The sequence below is a fragment of the Nannobrachium achirus genome (genome assembly GCF_963921795.1).
Source record: "Nannobrachium achirus genome assembly, chromosome: 24".
Taxonomy (NCBI): Eukaryota; Metazoa; Chordata; class Actinopteri; order Myctophiformes; family Myctophidae; genus Nannobrachium; species Nannobrachium achirus.
Window position 1 is genome coordinate 25,666,376 of NC_137831.1, and position 20,567 is coordinate 25,686,942.

General features: G+C 46.3%; 1 protein-coding gene across 1 annotated transcript; it reads right to left on the bottom strand.

The window, feature by feature from the left end:
* Nucleotides 1–344: 344 nt before the first annotated feature.
* Nucleotides 345–17,674, bottom strand: LOC308280170 (exonuclease 3'-5' domain-containing protein 2-like; the record flags this gene model as incomplete). Its single annotated transcript, XM_080720431.1, has 3 exons — nucleotides 345–428; nucleotides 14,470–16,197; nucleotides 17,651–17,674. 3 exons carry the CDS (start codon nucleotides 17,672–17,674, stop codon nucleotides 345–347), a joined length of 1,836 nt encoding a protein of 611 aa, XP_080576557.1.
* Nucleotides 17,675–20,567: the final 2,893 nt, after the last annotated feature.

Genomic DNA, 20,567 nt, shown 5'->3' on the forward strand with positions numbered 1-20,567 from the left:
TAATTGCTGTATTAGCAGCACAAACACCGCTTTGCTCAAATATTGTTCGTGCCGTTTCCCCTCTCTCTCTTGCACCTATTAGAGATTCTTGTCTCCGAGTTAATTTCATTAATTTCATTAATTTCATTATGCTAATCACCTTCCTCCATCCACACACGCCAACCGCCGCTCGTGTCTGATCTGAACTAATTGTTCAGATCTTCAAACGGACTCCACACTTTCTTTAAACCAATCCTTTTTTTATCCCCCTGCTCGTTCGAAAAGGCAAATCTCATGGAAATTGGAGGTGGGGTGAGGGAGGGGGGACAGGGGGTAATTAAACTTTTATGATGCATCTCCTTATTTCAAAAGGTGGTGGTGGGGGTGGGTGGGGGGCAATCATCATCTTCATCAGCTTCCTCATCATCAAGCCCGGGTTCCATTTCAGCCTTGAGGAGAGGAGAGGAGGAATGAGGAGAGGAGAGGTGGACAGAAAAAATGTAAAAAATGAAAGACAAGATTCTCAGACGGGCAGAAAGATTAAAGAGAGACGGCCGGGCGCCAAATCATCCCGGCTCTTAATTTGTAACGATAAACTCCATCCTTTAATATGCTCTTTTGTCTTCAAAGCTCGATATTAATGGCAAACGCCTCTCTTTCATGTCCCCCCCCCCCCCCCCCACACACACACACACACACACACACACACAAAAGAGGGAAAAAACCCCATCTCCGAACGTGGGGTATAGGCCTATTTCCTGCCCGGAAGCCGTCCGGAGAAGAGGAAAAAAAAGCACTACAGATATTTGGGAAATGATATCAAGAGTGTAAGGAATGCTAGGGTTAAAAAGCTGTCATTACAGAGTGTGAACCAGGCCTGGAATTTCTTCATTTTAGGGGCAAGGCCACTTGGCCTTTGATGTTGTCCATTTTTTGAGGACACAAAGGCCAGGGGTTGGGGATGATAACCTAATCTAGAGTGAGATAGATGAATGATGATATTTACAATCTGATCCATGCCACCCAAAACAAGCGCAGAAATCACAACATGGAGTCTGTTATGTTCTGCCAGTGTCCGTCCGCCCGTCCGCCCATGCAGGCATCCGGCCAACTCCAGTCAGGTGACAGTGGGTAGCAGTGTATATAGCTGACGAGGCATTTTCTTGCCGGTGCCGTCCGAGATGAAAACCCACGGACAGCACATATTTTTTATTTTGTTTGTAAAAAGTCGTCTATCATCCAGAAATAATTAATTAGGAAGAAACGTATCGGAAGGCAGAGAGATGTGTGGTGTTTGGAAGAGGGTGGGGGGCGGGGGGGTAGTACCGGTGTTTGATGGATTGACCAGTGTGGTATCTGGACCCCCCAAACACAGCTCTGGGCTTAATGCACGCTGGGTTTGCTAGGTACAGATGAAAAAACACCGTTAACTTAAGTCCCAAGGCAATTACAATCTCTCTCTCTCTCTCTCTCTCTCCCCCCCCCCCCCCCGCCCCCCCTCCCCAGATTAACCCCCGTCTCAGCTGCTGTTGCCTCTTTAAATGAGAGCGCGCACCTCTCCGTGATGAGGCCAGTCCTCTCATGCGTGTCAGACTGAATACATCATCTCCCCTGGCAAGCTCCAGCATCACTTTCTGTTGCTTTGGAAAGGCATAATTGCTGTGATCGGTGTTAAAGCACATTATACCGGACTCTACTTCATGACATGGTTGCATGTTTACTATAATAAACCTAGGGTTTCCCAAAAGTGGGTCCGTTATGCCAGTACAGGGGTGCCTCAGAATAATTTGATAATATTTGGAATTCATCAATATCACTTCAGTAAGTTTAACCACTTAGTCTTAGAGCCTCTATGCTTAGTAAAACAGACCTGATTTGCACTGTACCCGATGAGTTCGTCTTCCATCTACCTCAACTCTATTAAAAAAAGAGCAGATCTACAAGCCGTGTACACACACACAAAAAAAGTTGTGACGCGTTCTTGTGAGCTTGTAGATCTGTTATTTTTGGTGAACCTTCCCCCGGAATAGGGATGCTATCTATCTAGGTCGTCCTCAGACGAGCCCTCCATCGTTGTTTCCAGTCATCTCGGTTCTCCATACATCTGGCCAGCTCATTGGTGTTCTGTGTCCCTACGTCTTCCTTGAGTATGTCCACGTATGTTTTTGTGGGACGTCCTCGCGACCGGTGCCCATGTGTTGGCTCCCACAGTACCAATTTGCTGGCTGGAAGCTCCTGGTGTCTTTGGCAGTGTCCTGCTAGTCTCATTCTTCTGGTGGCAATTTTCTCGCTTACCTTTGGTATTCCCTCATACAGGCTCCTGTTGGTAACATGTGCACTCCTGTTGATGTTGAGTACTGCACGCAACATTCTAGTGTAGCACCCGTCTAGAGACTTCTGCAGGGTTGGCTTCAGGGTCCAGCATTCACTGCCATAGAGGAGAACAGACTCCACCGTTGCAAAGAAGAAGCTAAGTTTGATTTGGCGGGGGAGGTTAGAGTTCCATACACTGTTCATGCCGTTCAGGGCCCTCCACGCGAGTGCCTTCCTTACTTTAAGGTCTTTCTCAGTTGAGTCGACCCATGCGCCCAGGTACTTGAAGTCCTTGACTTCCTTCAACACAGCTCCTTCTGTTGTTGTCAGAGGTGAGTGATCAGGTATGCTGGGGTCCGTTCAAGTAGTTAAACGTCAAGTGTGAAGTTATTTTCAGTCAGTTCTGATCAGGGGCGGCTCCAGGGGGGGCTAGCCCCTGGTGAAGGCTTAGCACCCCCTAAAGCCCGTATCAGAGTCTACGGTGGAGACCTATCCACCGCAAATTTGAGGTGGAAAGCTTTCCATCTCAAGTCAGAAAATAAGTGCAGGCCATCATAGTCACGGCCCACGGTGAAGTCCTTTACCCCGTCTAGACCGGTTCAGGTCGACCAATCAGTGAACGGGGTGTAGAGCCTGTCTGTCTGATAGTAAAAACAGAGAGATGTGTTGGTACTCACGGTGGAAAGCTCTCCACCGTGAGGAATGATGTAACGTTGTAGTTTCATGACTCAAAAAGACTCGAAAAGACTACACCGCGGTGTAAAGCCTTCCACCGCGGACCCGACTATGATACGGGCTTAAGCCCCCCCAGCCCCACAAACCCAATGGTGATGAAAATGTTTAAGGATGAATATGTAAGGTTTACATAAGACAATGTAAACCATACTAATAATATCATACTTTTTATGCTGGAAAGCATCTTCAGCCTAACAAAAACCTTATCGATCACCTACAGTCCTCAGATTTGGAGCTGGAAACTGCCAATGATCTGGTCTGTTCAATTATAAGCGAGGGGATCTCGTTTGTCTTATTATTAGTATTCATTATTGTTTGTTGCCTAAATTGAATTAGCCCCTGTTCTAAAAAAAAAAAAGCCAGCTCCCCCCCATAGCCCCCCAAATCACAAGCTGCCACTGGTTCTGATGGAAACCAATATTTTCTAGTTGACACACCATGTCTCAAGTGGAGAGATTTGTATTTTTATGTATCGCAGTGATGTCATTACGTTAGGGCTGTCCTCGACGCAGGATTTATCAAGTCGATTCGAGTCGCGGGGTTAATCCGACGCGTCGACGAATCGTTTATGTAAAAAAAAAAGGGAAAAAAAGTGGTGATTTAAGCTTTTAAACCACGTCAACGTAATACAATAAAACAGCAATATGTTTTAAGCCTTTAAAGTGAATTAGATCCATGAACTACCGTGCATATTGAGACATGATAGCGGTGGACACTGGACATTAATGACGATAAGATTGCGTCCAGCCGTGCGTAATTTGCCCGTGCGTAATTGTGAATTGTGGAGCAGAGTAGAACAACGGAGGAGAGAATAATGCATCTCTTTGACAGCATGTCGTGTATTATTTTCCACAAGTTGTATTTTCTCAGAGCACCGCTGCTGTATCAAAAGAGCTATGTTGCCGATCTGGTGCGAGATAATAAAAAGGAAAACAGTTCGCCCGTCGCTATTCCTCAGCCTGAGTCCAACCACCACACACCCACGGCAGTGAAAGTTGAAAGCGCATCGCGCTGGCTCTGCTGCTTCTTTGGCCAGCTCTCAAGTAGAATAACAACTCGTCGACGCATTTCCTTTCCAAGCGGTTAACTTCAAAATAAGAGCTCCCTGTTATATGATCAAGGCAACTTTCAAGTCACGTGAACTGATTTTATTTTTAAGTCTAGTAGTAGGAAGTATGGACTCAATAAGAATTACATGACAGTCACAGTCCAGCGCTCTCATACCGCACCACAGTATACTGGTGTGATAAAAAAAATATATATATTTTTGACGGCTCGACTCAAACAATTGGCGTCGATTCCGGGGGCTTTAAAACGACGCGTCGATTCGTCGATTTTTAGAGGACAGGCCTACATTTACGTGCGTATCCCGCATCAAAAACTCATTCAAGTCGCCCAGGGACTCATTCATGTCATGGTCCTGGGGTCCCGGGGATGCGCCTCCATTGGAGTCCATGTTAAAATAATTGACTTCTTCTACTTAAGTTGCTATATTAGTTTAGATAGTTTAATTCGTTTTTTAATGTATTGTGTAAGATAAACACTGTAAAGATGTATTATCAGTTAAACCTGGAACAGCTAAAACAATTTTCACTAGTGGTTCTCAAAGTGGGGTCCTGGGTCCTTGAGGGAGTTCCAGGGGGTCCCCAGATAAATGATAGTTAGGAACCAAATAGAACTTTATGGGTCTGTAACTCGGTGAACAAATGGAACCAAATGGACCTGTTCCTTTTGTACTAATATAAATTGGGGTCCCAGTGATATAAATATAATTAAATGGGTGTCTGTAGCCTAGTGTATTTAGAAATCCAAGTTCTAAGTTCAAACATTAGCCAAATTGTAAAATAAATATAAGAAATAGGCAAACATTTTGAAAATAGCCGATCTACAAGCTCACAGCGCTCGAAAACATTGTATTGAGGACTCATAAAACTTTACTGGGACCCATTTGAATGACCACCTGTGGGTCCCGGGACCCATTACATTGAAAACCTAGTACCATCACTGTATCGTAATATGTATATAAGATTCAGTCGATTTAGCGGCGCGGTTGGTGATTTTACCGGGCCGGTCGGTTGATTTAGCGACCCGGTCGCTCGATTTAGCGACCCGGTCGCTGAAAACTACCGACCACGTTGCGACCCGGTTGGTAGGTCGCTAAATGATCTCGCTCTTACTGCAGGGGGGGCTGCCAAATCCTTGTGTGATAGGATCATTCTTTTAAATTATTCTGAGGAGAACTTTAGCCAAAAATAGCAGATGTACAAGCTCTCATCGCAGCGCTATTTTAGGCAAATAGGTTTGGTGTAGAGGTAAAAAAGAGCAGACCGAGTACATAGTGAAAGGTCAAGTTTACAAAATATCGACAAAGTACGTGGTTAAATGTCTGAAAATACACATTAACATGAATTAACATCGACTGATCACAGTGCTGTCAAACAAGTGAATCTACCTGAAATTGATGAAAATCTGCAACACAGTTTTATGCAAGATGTAGAGGGGGTCCCTGCTTCATCTGTCTCTTAGCTAAGGGGTCCTTGGCCTGAAAACGTTGAAGACCCCTGTCGTAGAGCCTTCGCCCTACTCCCGCCCCACATTCCCCGCTGAAATGCTCCGGCCCCAGCCCGTAGAAATACGCCCATTGTTATAGACGCCCGACAAAGCCGGATGCACCACGGTGGATTTCCAACCCATAACCTCCTTTACCACTGCGCCACCCGAGATTCACATACAGTAACATGTAAAAAAAACAAAAAAAGGACAGTGTAAAATTTGTTACGGGTTTGCAGTCTACCTCATTCACGCAAAGCGATAATAAGAGATCACCAGCATAAGAATGTGAGACGTGAGAACTTTGTCAAAAAGAACCACGTCGTCTTCCCGTTCAACATGAATCAAAATACCACAAGAGCATTAGTGACCATTTATCATTTAATCATCAAGAGCATGTTCTATTATCACCACCCTTTTCCATCTCCTCGGCGTTGAAAAGATGTCCCATTGAGATCAGACGGCTGGCTAATCACACCAATCAATTTCCAATCAATCCCTTCGTGAGAGCAAAATTCCATCTTGCTTCAAATCAGCATTCATTGTGCCGGTTCCCAAAAAGGGCAAAATAAACGGGCTGAATGATTGGAGACCAGTTGCACTCACACCACACCTTCTAATGTTGCAGTCGGGCAGTAAACCGTTACTTTTAAGGACATTTTAACGATCAACCTGTTTTCCGGACGGGCGGACGAGACGGGTGGAAGCAAGGTTAGTCAGGCAGGAGGAGGACCACTTTAGTGTCGGCCCCAGAAAATAAATAAATAAAATAAAACAAATGTAATGCCAATTATTTATCCCCAGCCTCACATAGGCTGCCCAATCACAGGTCTAGAGCAGTGGTTCTCAATCTGTGGGTTGAAAATATGTGTCCCATGTCCATATATGGTCATTTCAGTCCAGAATGAACAGGTGTTATCAAAAACAAAATGTCTGTCACCTCATGTCCATATATGGTCATTTCAGTCCAGAATGAACAGGTTTTATCTGTCCCGTACGTCCAGAATATGTGTGTAGTGTCCGTCCCGGTCTGATGATTGGATACTTTGAGGATTGGTCAAGCTTCACATGACAATTCGGCCCTCCAGATAAAATCATTCATTCATTCAGAATATAAAGAATGTATAGATCACAGAGTTCATAACTCTAGAACACACAGAATAAAAGTTCACCGCTTCACTTCGATCCGAGGTTTGATCTTTTTTGGACAGATGACAGTGACAAGTGACAATTTAATTACTTTTAAGACCATTTTGATACCTAAAAAATAGCAATGAAATGAAATAAAAAAATACCATTATTGCCATCATTGAAAAATAGCCGATCCACAAGTACATCGGGCAGTTCAATTATGATTAATTTGGGGGGTCACAGCCAAAAATGCGAGAACCTCAGGTCTAGAATACAATGAATGAATGAATGAATGAAAGGGATGAGGGTGAAGTGAATCGGTTGTCAGAGCTTGGCAGGGGTCTATGGGTGGAGGAGGGGGGGGGGCACCCAGGGTGCTTTTAACCACAAAGGTAGAGGAAGTTTAATCAGAGACATATTCACATGCTAATTCACTCTGCCGGACACACGTGCATTTGGGTCTGTGCGTGCGTGTGGTGTGTGTGTGTGTGTGTGTGTGTGTGTGCTAATTTACATGTGCGGTTGTGCACCTGCACGCAAGTTCAAGTGCACGCGCACACGCGCGCGCACACACACGGTGGGTTCATGGACTGGGAGGGAGCGATATACAGTAGCACTGATTTTACCTGTTTGCACCTCTCTCTCTCTCTCTCTCTCTCTCTCTCTCTCTCTCTCTCTCTCTCTCTCTCTCTCTCTCTCTCCGGTAAAACGAGGACTATACTAACAGAGGTTTTAACAGCTGGTATGTTCTCCCTCCTGCATTTTTAATTACATTAATTAAATATGGAGTGAGAGAGAGAGAGAGAGAGAGAGAGAGAGAGAGAGAGAGAGAGAGAGGGAGAGAGAGAGGACATCAGGATGTTGATTAGACCTGTGTGATGTCATTCACTCTGTTATCACTGTTTTCATGATATCATTATTGACTGCATGCTATCGATTGTTAACATTATTAACACTCCCACGACACATGCGTACACACACATGCAGGCACACTTCCTTTATATAATCTAGAGACTCCCATGCAAGATTTGGCTAGCAAAAATGTTGAAAAAATACTCCACATAAAAAATAAAAGAAATGTTTTGAAAGCAGATCTAATGTAAAAGCTACAGGCTTAGATTGTCTATTATCAATTAGCTGATATGTGTATATAGCAGGGGTCTTCAAGGTTTTCAGGCCAAGGACCCCTTAGCTGAGAGAGAGATGAAGCAGGGGACCCCCCACAACCTTTTCATAGATTCCATGTAGTTTCATTGTTTGACAGCACAATCATCAGTGTATTCATGTCAATGTGTGTTTTCACATATTTAACCAATTGAGCCGTCATTACCTAATAAACTTGACCTTTTACTCTGTACTTAGTCTGCTGTTTTTCCCCTCTACACCAAACCTCGTTTGCCGGAAATTGCCGATTTACAAGAGCTTGTAGATCTGCTATTTTTGGCTAAAGTTCTCTGAATATGGACGCTAGGGTTCAAGTGGTTGATATAAAGGCGAAAAAAGGTTTCTACCACACAAAGATTTGGAGGACCGCCTGTAGTACTCTGGACCCCCTGTTGAAGACCCCTATGGTATATAGGGTTAAAGTGGTTTCGATGCTACGTTAACACATTTGGCTGGGGACCCCTCAAGGCCTCCAAGGGGTCCACGGACCCCACTTTGAGAACCACTTTCGGCCTAATGAGCTGCGACACTGTTATGGCCTCACCTCTCACCTTTACATTCAAATCAATGCAAAGCTTTATTGATATGGCGGTCGACAACACAATCCATATTGATAAAACCGATCAAAGGGAATAATGTTACAATGCATATGGATTGCGTCTTCGTTGTCATCACTCTCTCTGTGCCTCTCTCTATCTCTCTGTATCTCTCTCTCTCTAGAGGACTTACAGTATTCATGTATACTAGTGTACATCAACTTTGGATGAATAAGTTAACAGGGAGAGAACTGGTAGATGATTGAAGAAAGAGAGAGAGAGAGAGAGAGAGAGAGAGAGAGAGAGAGAGAGAGAGCATGAAGACGAGAGGCAGAGAGGGAGGAAGAGAAAGGGAGGTAAAGGGGGAGAGGCAGAGAAAGAGGGGGCAGAAGGAGGGAGAGAGAGAGAGAGAGAGAGAGGCAGAGCGTACAGACAGGTATGATTAAAACCACAGTGATTTATGAGAAGGTCGGACGTAACGTCACGCTCACTGCCCGTATTAACACACACGCACACGCACACGCACACACACACACACACACACACACACACACACACACACACACACACACACACACACACACACACACACGCGCACACCGGAACAATGAAACAATGTCCTCAGGTGTCACTTTGACCTTTTGACCTTCACGTAGGCGTCTGATTGGCTGCCAAGACGCGCAGGGACCACAACGCTCCGCTGCACAATGAATATGTACAACACAATATGATTATATTACAATATTAATCTACACTATGGGCTGTGCTCCCGCATGCATACCCAATGAGGTAACAGAGCAAGGCACTAAAACAGCACTGCATGGGGTTTCGTCCCCACGTGTAGTTGGCCACAATGGGTCAAGCAAGGCCATTAACCACATCAACCCCATAGCAGGGTTCCCCAATAGGCGGCCCGCGGGCCATTTGCGGCCCGCGGGGGGATACGGTCTGGCCCCCACCAACACCAGTAATAATGGTAGTATAAGAGCAGCAACAACACTAGTATATCGTCATTGTTGGGTGGAAACCTTGTATGTCCAGAACCGTTCGTTTTGTATTTATCATCTAAAAAAATTACTAAACTAGTGAAAACAGCCGATCTACAAGCTTGTAGATCGGCTGTTTTCACTAGTTTTGTGCGAAGATCTTGTATGATGAAGCAGGGCTTTGCTTTACCAAAAAAGGTACACATTTGAAACATGGAGATACAAGGTTTATTCCCGACAGTGACGATATCTGAACTGTTGCTGGAGTAGCGGAAACACCACCGTCGCCCCCTGCAATGTTGTGGCCCTCTGCTTGGTACTCTAGACATAATTCGGACCTTGGGGAAAACTATTTGGGGAACCCTGCCCTATAGCGTCACACTTATCATGTTCTGCCCCCCAAAAATAGCAGATCTACAAGCTCACAGCGCTTGATGATCTGAAGAGATTTAGCGTAAGTTAAAGAGTACATATAGGGTTTAAAGGGATAGTTCCCCTTGTGCCAAAATTGGGCTTAGGATAGTTACGGTAATTTTTGGGGCTGGGCGGCCACGAAGTGGAGAGGGCCAATCCCTCAGTAGTGCCGGCCCACAGAGCAGAGAGACATCACATGATTGGCCCACTGGCTTGTCAATCATCTGAATACCGGCCTAGTATAGCCCAATCACAGGCTACTGGAGTCTCACCCAAACATATAACAGCTGATACAAGCCCACAACGCGTCGCTACCTCAACGCGGAGGGCTTGGAGATCTTCTACAGTATGTTTGGTTTGCACCAGTTGTGGTGGGCCGGTCTGGGGAAAGATGTCAGGGACAAATTTATGTCCCAGTCCAGCCCTGCTTCACCAAGAGGGAATCCTCCCCTTGGCCATGCAGGGGAGAGTATTGGGCTTATAATCCTCCAGGCAGGGCTACACTATTACATAATCTTTGCTGTTAACTCTTTTACCGCCAAACGAACGTTCTTTTTTCCGCCGCGCCATAGCGAGCGTTCGTTCTTTCTGCGGCTGAGCCTGTCTGAGCAGATGAGTGGTGGTGTGGGTGTGTACAGTAGCAACAGCTTCCGTAACGCTAGTCTCAAATCCGGAGCGCGCATAAATGGTGGCGGGATCACTTTTCTGGTCTTGTTCTATGCCTGGATCTAGGTTCTCCAATTCTATGTCTACAACCGATGCAACCGAGGGACAAACTTCAGCCTCATTCATTGGAACGGCAGCGCCCGTTCGACTTTTTCCACAACTCGGTGAACGATACGTCTGTCTTTTACAAAAGATTGTGGTTGGAAATAATGGATGGATATTTTTCTATAAAATCGCAAAGGTAAGCTATTTTGATGGTGCTATAAGACATCCTTAGATCCTTATAAATGGCAGTAAAAGACTTAATGTTATAGACAGAAATGTTTATTTCTCCATAATTCAACATTTTATTGAGCGGTGCCCCTGGAAGGAGCTAAGCTACAAACATCTGGCTTTGTCCAGCACGAAGCGTCCTACATCTGGCCTACATCATGGCACAAAGCGCTCAAGGTTTGTTGTACGCCCAGGGTCACATTGGCCAAAGCTTTGCAGGACACTAAATGAAATGAAGTCATAAATAGCACCGCTCACTTCACATTAGGTGTGATTTTGTTTTTCTTTAAATGATTACCCGCCTTTGACATAAAAGAGTGTAGTGACAATTAGACGGCCCACAAGCAGAGCTAATCTTTGAGTGTGATAAGCGTGTTTGTGTGTGTGTGTGTGTGTGTGTGTGTGCGCGCGCTGCGCGCGCGCGCGTGCGTGCGTGCGTGCGTGTGTGTGTGTGTGTGTGTGTGTGTGTGTGTGTGTGTGTGTGTGTGTGTGTGTGTGTGTTTGTGTGTGTTTTTGAGCGGTGGTAAACCGCACGATAGAGTGGCTGTGCGTGTGTCTGTAGAGACTTTTCCTCAGCGTTTTGCCATAGCAATGTGTTTTCCTCAGCGTTTTGCCATAGCACTACGTGTGTGTGTAGCCATATTACATCACATTACATCACCAGTTACATCCTAGACCTATCTGTAGCCACTTTTCCTCAGCGTTTTGCCATAGCAATGTGTTTTCCTCAGCGTTTTACCATAGCAATATGTGTGTGTGTAGCCATATTACATCACCAATTACATCCTAGACATATATCCTAGTCTTTTTCCTCAGCGTTTTGCCATAGCAATGTGTGTGTGTGTAGCCTGTATTACATCACCAATTACCAATTGAAGACGTTATGCAAGCACGACCACCGCTCACTTCACATTGGGTGTGATTTTTCATAAATATTTTAAGGTTTTGGACATACAGTACAGAACAAGGTTTCCACTAGACGGTGACGATATACAGTAGTACAAAATAGCTTACCTTTGATTTTTCATAAATATTTTAAGGTTTTGGACATACAGTACAGAACAAGGTTTCCACTAGACGGTGACGATATACAGTAGTACAGTATAATGTCAACCTCCACTGAGCGTCTACTCAGTAATACAGAACACTGGACCATCTCAACGTCTGTCCCCCCCCCCGGCCCCCCCGGCCCCACAGGGACAGGTGCTTCGTGTTAATGGCTGCCAGGTCTCTGCCTGTTCCATCATATTGACGCAGCGTCTCGACAGCCGAAGCGACCATGCAAATAATTAAAGTGGGGAAGACACGACCCAAATCATCAACCGGGAATCGATGGGGACGGGAATAAAGGATCGATATCCGATGCCGCGTCAGCGGATTCGACAGGAGGGAGAGGAGCGGACGAAAAAGATAAATACGAGAAGTGTATTTGTTTCCGATTGGTGAGAGATGAGTCGTTGAGCATGCCATCGTTTGGATGCTGCTGTGTGTTCATGAAAGTTTGAACGATGTGCAGGATAATATAAAATGGCTTCATGAAACCGAGACAACGCACCTTGCATGCGGTGAACTAACAACACAGTGGTTCTGAACCTTTCTAGGCCGTGAAACCCCCCAAAATGATCATATTTTGATTTGCAGACCTAACCCTAACCCCACCCTGAGAAGGACTTGGAATATAGGAGTTGAGGCATTACATTTTACTTGACTGTTCCACATATAAATATTGTGAAAATAGCAGACCTACAAGCTCACAGCGCCTAGCGTTGTGAGGCATTGCCTAGTGCTGCGAGCTTGTAAATCTGCTATTTTCACAATTGTTGCCTCTTTCTTATATTATGATGACAACGTGGCCAATTTATTAATGTGTTGCTTATTTTTTTATGCAGTTATAGCATTTTTCCTGTTCTTTTCATTCTTTGGTATTAAAAAGGTTTTAAAGGTCCTTAAATTGTCTCTTCAATGTCATCTAAAAATATCAGATGTACAAGCTCACAGCGTGTCAAATCATGACGTGCTGTGACTTGTGGGTATAGCTATATATGCTGTTGTCACTAACTTTGAAATAGTGGCACAGAAAAGGGCACTATTTCTTTCTTAGAAAATAATGTAGTGGAGTCAAAAGTGTCTTGTCTGACATGTAGTAGAGTGAAGGTTACACTGTATAAGCATAAAAACATTACAGTACAAAGGTACAGTACACCTCACATACAGTGAACGGACAAAGTAACACAGTCCATACTGACACACACTGTGCTGGATAATAAAGTCGATCATGACAATGCCAAAGGCAAGCATAAACAAACAGACAACAGGCCTGTATACGTACACAATCCCTTCCTATATACATAACATTCAACCTCCTAGTGAATAAACCTCATCCGGGGGGTCGTAGCCTATATAAACAAGCTACAATGGAATCAACCCCCGACACAATGTGCCTCTAAATGAAAACCGACCATAAGGGCGCCGCGCCGCTAAAACGACAACGATGCATCCCGCATCTGACACCACCCCTCCCCAACCACCCTTCCCCATCCCCCGTGAAGCACTGATAAGGCTCAGGTGGTTCATATTAACCTGGCGGAGGAGAATAGAGGGGGCTGTGCGTATACTGTATATATTCACCCATGCCGTAAAAAAGCGTGCGTTTGGCGTTCCGCACCGGGGTAATTGAATTCTGAGCCATCAACGCACCTAGCTCGCCTATACGGCCTTCATTGAGATTAATTACAGGCGGGGGGACCTCACACGCACGCACGCACGCACACACACACACACACACACACACACACACACACACACACACACACACACACACACACACACACACACACACACACACACACACACACACACACACACACACACACACACACACACACACACACACATTTGTATCACTATACTTGTGGGGACATCAGAGTTTAGGGCGCCAACGTTATGAGTGCCATTTGAGTATCTTTTGATGTTTTTATACCTACCCTGCAGCCAAAAGGTAGCCGAACTACAAGCTCACAACGATCTACAAGCTCACAAGATATTTTCAGTGTGCAACAGCTGCACACAAAGTTTAAATCAGGCATTAATCCAACCCCTAACTCGGAAACCCGACCTCTAAATGTCTAATCCTAACGCCAACCTGAATCTTTTCAATTGTAAGTGTAACTCACAATACCTTTTTTTATCCACAAAACAACCTTCTCTCTTGTAAGGACTAGCTAAAATGTCCTCACAATGTCGATTTCTCAAATTCCACTATACCTGTGAGGACATTTGGCCCTAAAACACGCACAAACACACTCACACACAGAGAGAGAGAGATAGCATACTTTGTTTTCTTTCACTGAAACATTACAATGGCAGCACAGCAGCGCTACCTCAGCAACCTGAAGCCAGGAGAAAGGAAACCAGGGGAGAACAGACAAAAGCTGTAAGAGTGCGAGCGCGCGCACACACACACACACACACACACACACACACACACACACCATTGTGATGATGTCAACATGAAGTAAGTAGCAGATCTACAAGACTACGGAGCCTGCGGACCTCTGACGTCACGCTCATGTCAGCCTAAAGGAGAGCTCAATGCAGCCATGCCCCAAATATGGAGTGTGTTGTCCAACCTTGAAGTGCCGTCATTCAGCTCCATACTGTATCAAAGCACAAAAGGGAGCATGCCCTATATGTTTTCATGTTCTAGTTTTCTTTCTTCTCACAAAGTGGTCGACAGACCAACGCGGGGGCATGTGGCGTGGCTTCATGGTGGTGAGGAAATGTTGTCTCCATCGACGCTCCAGCTCCATCAGTCCTTGCGGGCCCTTCTCTGCCTTGACACCACGCACCACATTCAGCCCATGGGGCACGTAGGCCTCGCGAAGAGTCCTGGGCTCAAGGTCTGAAGCCATCTGCAGCGCCTCTGGACTGAGCGACCTCTCACTCTGCACACCTTCTGCCTCCGACTCAACGTCACCATAAAACCCTTTAACGACAGCCTCCAGCTCCTTGCGTCGGTTCTCCGGCAAGCTGTTCTTTGGGTTGAGAAGAGTCCGAGCAGCGCAGCGCACGTGGCACAAGTTCTGGTCCACCAGTATCCTACCCCCCAGGGGAGCGTCGTACTCCTCAGCCAGCTGCTGCCTGAGCATGCCGTTGTGGACGCTGGAGGCGGCATGGCAGGCGGTGCAGAGCGGCAGGGTGTCGTGGGAGCTCCCCAACTCTGGGAAATGGCGCCGATACTCGGTTGGCACAACCTGTTTCGCAACACACAAATCAGCTTTGCCACACACAACGCAGTGATTCTCCCTAGCCGTGAGAAAGAAATCACAATCAAATCGCCCCGAGTGTTCAAACAGCAAACGCACCACTAAAGGGTCTTCACTCTGGAGTTCTCCGATTTCTTTCGACAGGTACCACATGGCTTTCCTTTTGCTACAGGTAGTCAGGGGCTGGCCGTCTTTGTCTTGAAGGAAGCAGTTGCTGAACACAGGAGATCTCCTGGTACAATAGCCCACTCCCAGTGGCTTTCTCCGAGAACGAGGGTTCTTACGAGGGTCTGGGACTTGTTTATCTCCAGACTCTGGGCGATCACAAGTGTTTTTTCTGAGTCTCCGACTCCCGTCTCCATCTGAAGTTGGCTCCTCTCCGTCTAAAACAATCTGGTGTCTGAAGGGCACGTCCACCAGGCCCTGACAGCGGGCAGCCAGCTGAGGGTAGGTACACCCAGTAGTTGTTGGGGAGCTGGCTTCAGAATCAAGGCCCAGGAGATGGAAGAACAGGGAAATGGAGACCTGGGCATCTCTGGCTGCATAGGTAATCTGCTCCAGGGTCAGCTGGTCAGCCTCCCAATCACTGCATCGCAGCTTGAGGGATTTGTCCAGAGATACATTCAACACAACTGCGGCCAGCGACTGCAGACTGAGGGAATTATTCAAAGTCCCAGGCCTCTGTCTTAAGGCAAGGTAGCGCAGGTCCACCGTGCTGCCTAAAGACAGGCCGTAGTCCCGGGTAAGACGCTTCCCGTCTTCATAGCAACCCACGCCAACCTTCAGGATATGGGGGTCATGGAGGACCTCAGTCAGGCAGAGTGGGAAGGACTGCTGGCCACCACGAAAGGACACCAGCCTCACCAGTACACAAAGCCCAGAGTAGGACGCAATCTGCAGCAGGGAGACTGCAGAGCTTCTGCCGTTTACTGAAACCCATTCACAGTCGAGGCCGAGGACCGGGAAGAGTGACAGTTCCTTTTGCAGCAAGGGCCACAGCTGGTCCCACTGTTCTTCAGAGCTCACCACCACTGGCTTGACAGGACTTGATGATGATGACACTGGTTGAACCACTGTTTGTGTAGACTGACACTCCACGGCCGTAACTTCGTCTTTGATGGGACACGACACGAGTTGAGCTACCTCCTGGACGGGAGGCAGCTTCTTTTTTCGTGTCCGAAATACCTGCCATAATATGAGCGCTCCCAAAGAGGCTACAAGAATTGTTCCTTGTGGTGTCATCACAGCTTTGAGTGACATTTGTCTTCTTCAGCAGGACCATTACATAAGATATCTCTCAAAGGACACTTGTTTTCAGAGTCAGGATCCCTGCAGTGGTGTCTGGTATATATGCTCTGGTATGTATACTGATGACATCAGGAATCTCTATATATGGGCATAAAAGGGACAAGGACTCACAGATATAAAGATCTCCATATGGGCATATCATTCAGATTGGCATACAGTTATGGGCCATGGCTTGGCCATCTGGCCAGTGATATATATATATATATATCGATGACATCAGGGATCTTCATATACACTATGGGCATACAAGAGATTCTGGGGAATACCCATATATGGACTTTTACATAGGTGATGTCACCTGTGATATCACCTGTCACGTCACAGTGACAAGGGAACCAACCAATAGACTGTAAACACCAGTAAGACTCCCTAATCGGGAGGTAAGCAACCGTCAGGTCACATGTAAAAGAGGGCTGTAAGTGGCATTGGTTCCTGAGTGTAGGGGGATGTGTGTGGCAAATGTATTGCATTGTTTGGGCCAGAGAATGTGTGGCCAGAGAATGTGTGGGCCAGGAGTCGCAGTGGTGTCCGGTAAGAACTTAACCCATATCTCCGCCACCGTTGCCCCAAGACATGCCAAACTTTGCACACACACTCCTTGCCTGCCAATCCACAACCTCCACCTCTCACGTCATACGGGCAGCCATAGTTACACCTGGAATGTTGAATCTCCATATATGGAGACAACCTACGCATCACACAAAGTCTGACCTCACCAGCCCATACTTGGACATGGACGACTTATATCTCCATATACGGAGATGGCCATATATGGAGATACGATGACATCACAGACTCCACAGCTGATGATGTGGCGTGATGTCATACAATACACAAACAAGCCCTATATAAAGGGGCAATTCTCACCAGGGAAGAGAGCATTCCTCGACTCAGACCTTATCGCCAGCATCAACTAAGCTTATAGCTTAGGGCTTGTTTGTGTATTGTATGACATCACGCCACATCATCAGCTGTGGAGTCTGTGATGTCATCGTATCTCCATATATGGCCATCTCCGTATACACACACGCCTCCAGACGCGGAAGCTCTGTCAGCGCGAAGCTCTGTCACATCGTGACATTTTAATGTTATATTAACAACTTTTAAATCAACTTTTTAACAGCAAAACCATCGGACAACAGTCTACTGATCTTCAACTTTCGCACCTCTGTGAGTTCTTAGCGATCGGTATTTTAGATCACTCGTTGGACCGTTTATACTAGCTGGCTGTGGCTTGCCTGTAGCCTAGACGCCAGCTCTACCTGTCCTGGATGCTACCTTTGCGGTAGACTGCTGTTTACCTGAGACTAAACAGAGACTGTGTACTCACCCTCCTCCAGTCGTGGGTATCCATTAAGTGACTGGTGGTCTCCGGTGAGCCTACACACAATGTGTCCCACAGCGGACGAAGCTGTCTCGATCAAGGCTGAGCTCCGCTCCATCAACAGCCTGATCCATGATCTCCTCCAGCGACAGACGCTACTCCAGGGCCTGCTGGCTGCCATGAAAGCCGGTGATGTTGCACCGGGCGCCGGGGAGCCCCCGCCGGGGCACGCAGAGGCCGTCGCCGGGCCAAGTGGTCGCATTTCGGGGGCCGTTGGCAAACTCCGACCGACACAAGGAGACCCCCCCTGGACGGCCGTGGTGAGAGGATCACATCGGCCAATGTCGATTCCCCTCTTCGACCCATTCTACCCTGGAGAGCGTGATCAGTCCGATGCTCTTCCCTGTTCCAATCCATTCACGCCACTTCAAGAGCGAGTGGATATGGCCAAGACAGTGCCCAGGAGCCGGTGCAATCCTAGCTCTCGGCCCAGGCCAAGTTGGCCAACAAAACCCTCCGGTCCGGACCCATCCATCGGATCCAACGCGACCCACAAAGGACAGCGAGTGGACACGATTGGACCCATACCCAAGAGCCAGCGTCACCCCAGCTCGCGATCCCGTCCGACGAAACGCTCCGGTCCCGACTCGTCCAATGGATCCGCGACGCAGCTGGCTCTCACCTCGACTCCCAGAAAGGTTGATGACAACGGGGGTAAGCGCCGCCGTCTCTCGCCCAGTGCACCCAGGCCGCCGTTGTCCAAAGAAATCGCTGCCCCGAATCTAAGTCCAGTGCAGAGAGAAGTGACTATACCTGACCCCTCGTCGCCTCCCCCACTGCACTCTATGGTCTCGGCTGCATACCTAACGAGGTCTGAAGCGCCCATCTCCCAAAACAATAGCAACATTCTCCACATTCCTCCGCCTCAATATCTTTTGTTAGGAGATTCCAGGGTTAGATTTTTGTCAATTCCAAACTGTGTTACATATTCATATTCTGGTGCGAAAATCCTGGACCTTTTACACTACATTCCAAACACACTGCAGCAACACCCCTCTGTCCACTCTGTCCACACTGTGATCATCAACGCAGGGATTAATGACATCAGGTGTAAACAATCAGCTAAAATGAGGACAGATTATGAGGCAATAGCAGTTTCAATTGAAGATCTCGGGAAAAACTGCATTTTCTCTGGCTTGTTTCCCACCCTTTACCATAGCTCTGAATCTTTCAGCCGCCTCTATAGTATAGATAAATGGCTATGTAATTTCTGCCAAGCCTGTGGCTATGGGTACATTGATCTCTTTGATTCTTTTTGGAAAAGAACACATTTATATAGGGACAAACTACACCCCAATGATGAGGGCTTAAAAACCCTGGCCAGTAAAATCTCCAGCCACCTCACCAACATTGACATCTGACGCCAAATAAACACTAGTCCTCCCATACCCTCAAATCATTCACATATCATTGATCCTGTCCCTAATCCTCTCTCTTCAGTTTACATGAACTTCCACAGCCATTCTAATTTTTGTTCCGCCTCAGGTTACTGTTCCTATAGTGCTTCTGCCCCCTTGCGGCCAGGTGGTCAAATTGATCATGTTTCACACACTGTTGATATTACCAGTAGGCATACCCCATGCTTTAGGAGGTTGCCACGTCATGTCTCAAGACCCCGAGGGGTCACAGTGAGAAACCTTACATATATAAATATTGTTCCTAAAACCATCCCAGTTGCAGTCATCAAAAATGTAAATTTTGATCTGAAAACTGTAAATGAGCTGCAAGCTTGTGATGGCTTAAAATTCATGCATTTAAATATAAATAGTTTGGCTCCAAAACTTGATTTTATAAATATTCAGATTAAGGGGGGCTCCCCAGATGTGTTTGTCCTTTCAGAGACATGGCTGACTGATCTCACATTGGACTCAGAGATTGCCATAAACGGCTACAATTTGTTTAGAATTGACAGGATATCAAGAGCTGGTGGGATTGTAATTTTTGTCAGAGAACACTTAGCTGCACATATACTGGAAATGTCGTCTGTCCCAAATCGTTTTGAATACATTGTTTTGGATATTTGTCTGGGTAGTGATATCCACTGCACAGTTATTGGCGCTTATCGCCCCCCCTCAGCACCAGTTCTGGCCTTGGAGGAATTTGGGACGCTACTGTCCAAATATGTATCCACAGAGGTTCTGGTTCTATCTGATATGAATTTGGACTGGTTAACAAGCAGGTCTGCACGGTTGAAGCAGATTTGTTTGGACCTAAACCTATCCCAGATCATACAGCATATCACGAGACCAAATAAAAATAACCCCTCAAATTCTACCTTGATTGATCTCATCTTAACGAATAAGCCTTTCAAATACCCATATAGTGGGGTGTTTGCTCAAGGCGTTAGCGACCACTGCCCTATAGCCTGTGTTAGAGTGGCTAAAGTGATGAAAACAAATGGGCGGGAAATTAAAAAACGTAACTTTAAAGTTTTTAATGAACAGGGGTTCTCACATGATTTACTACATTCTGAGTTGGGCATGGTAAACGCTATTCAAGATTCTGACCGAGCTATTAACACATTTAATTCTATTTTTAATTCCGTTACAGAGAAACATGCCCCTTATAAGAATTTTAGAGTTAAAAATCGCTCAAGTCCATGGTTCTCAGCGGACCTGAAAGAAGCCCTTCATCTGAGAGATGTGGCATGGGCTACAGCTCGAAGCTCAGGTGAACCGGTAGACTGGTCCTCATTTAGGATCTTACGTAATAAAGGCATTCTTATGGTCAGAAAGGCAAAATCTGATTACTATTTGTCTAGCTTTGCTAAGACACAGGGTAATGCAGCTAGTTTTTGGAAGGTGGTAAAGTCCCTAAAAGCTAGTCCTGCCTCCTCTCTCCCGTCCCAGGTAAATGATGTAAA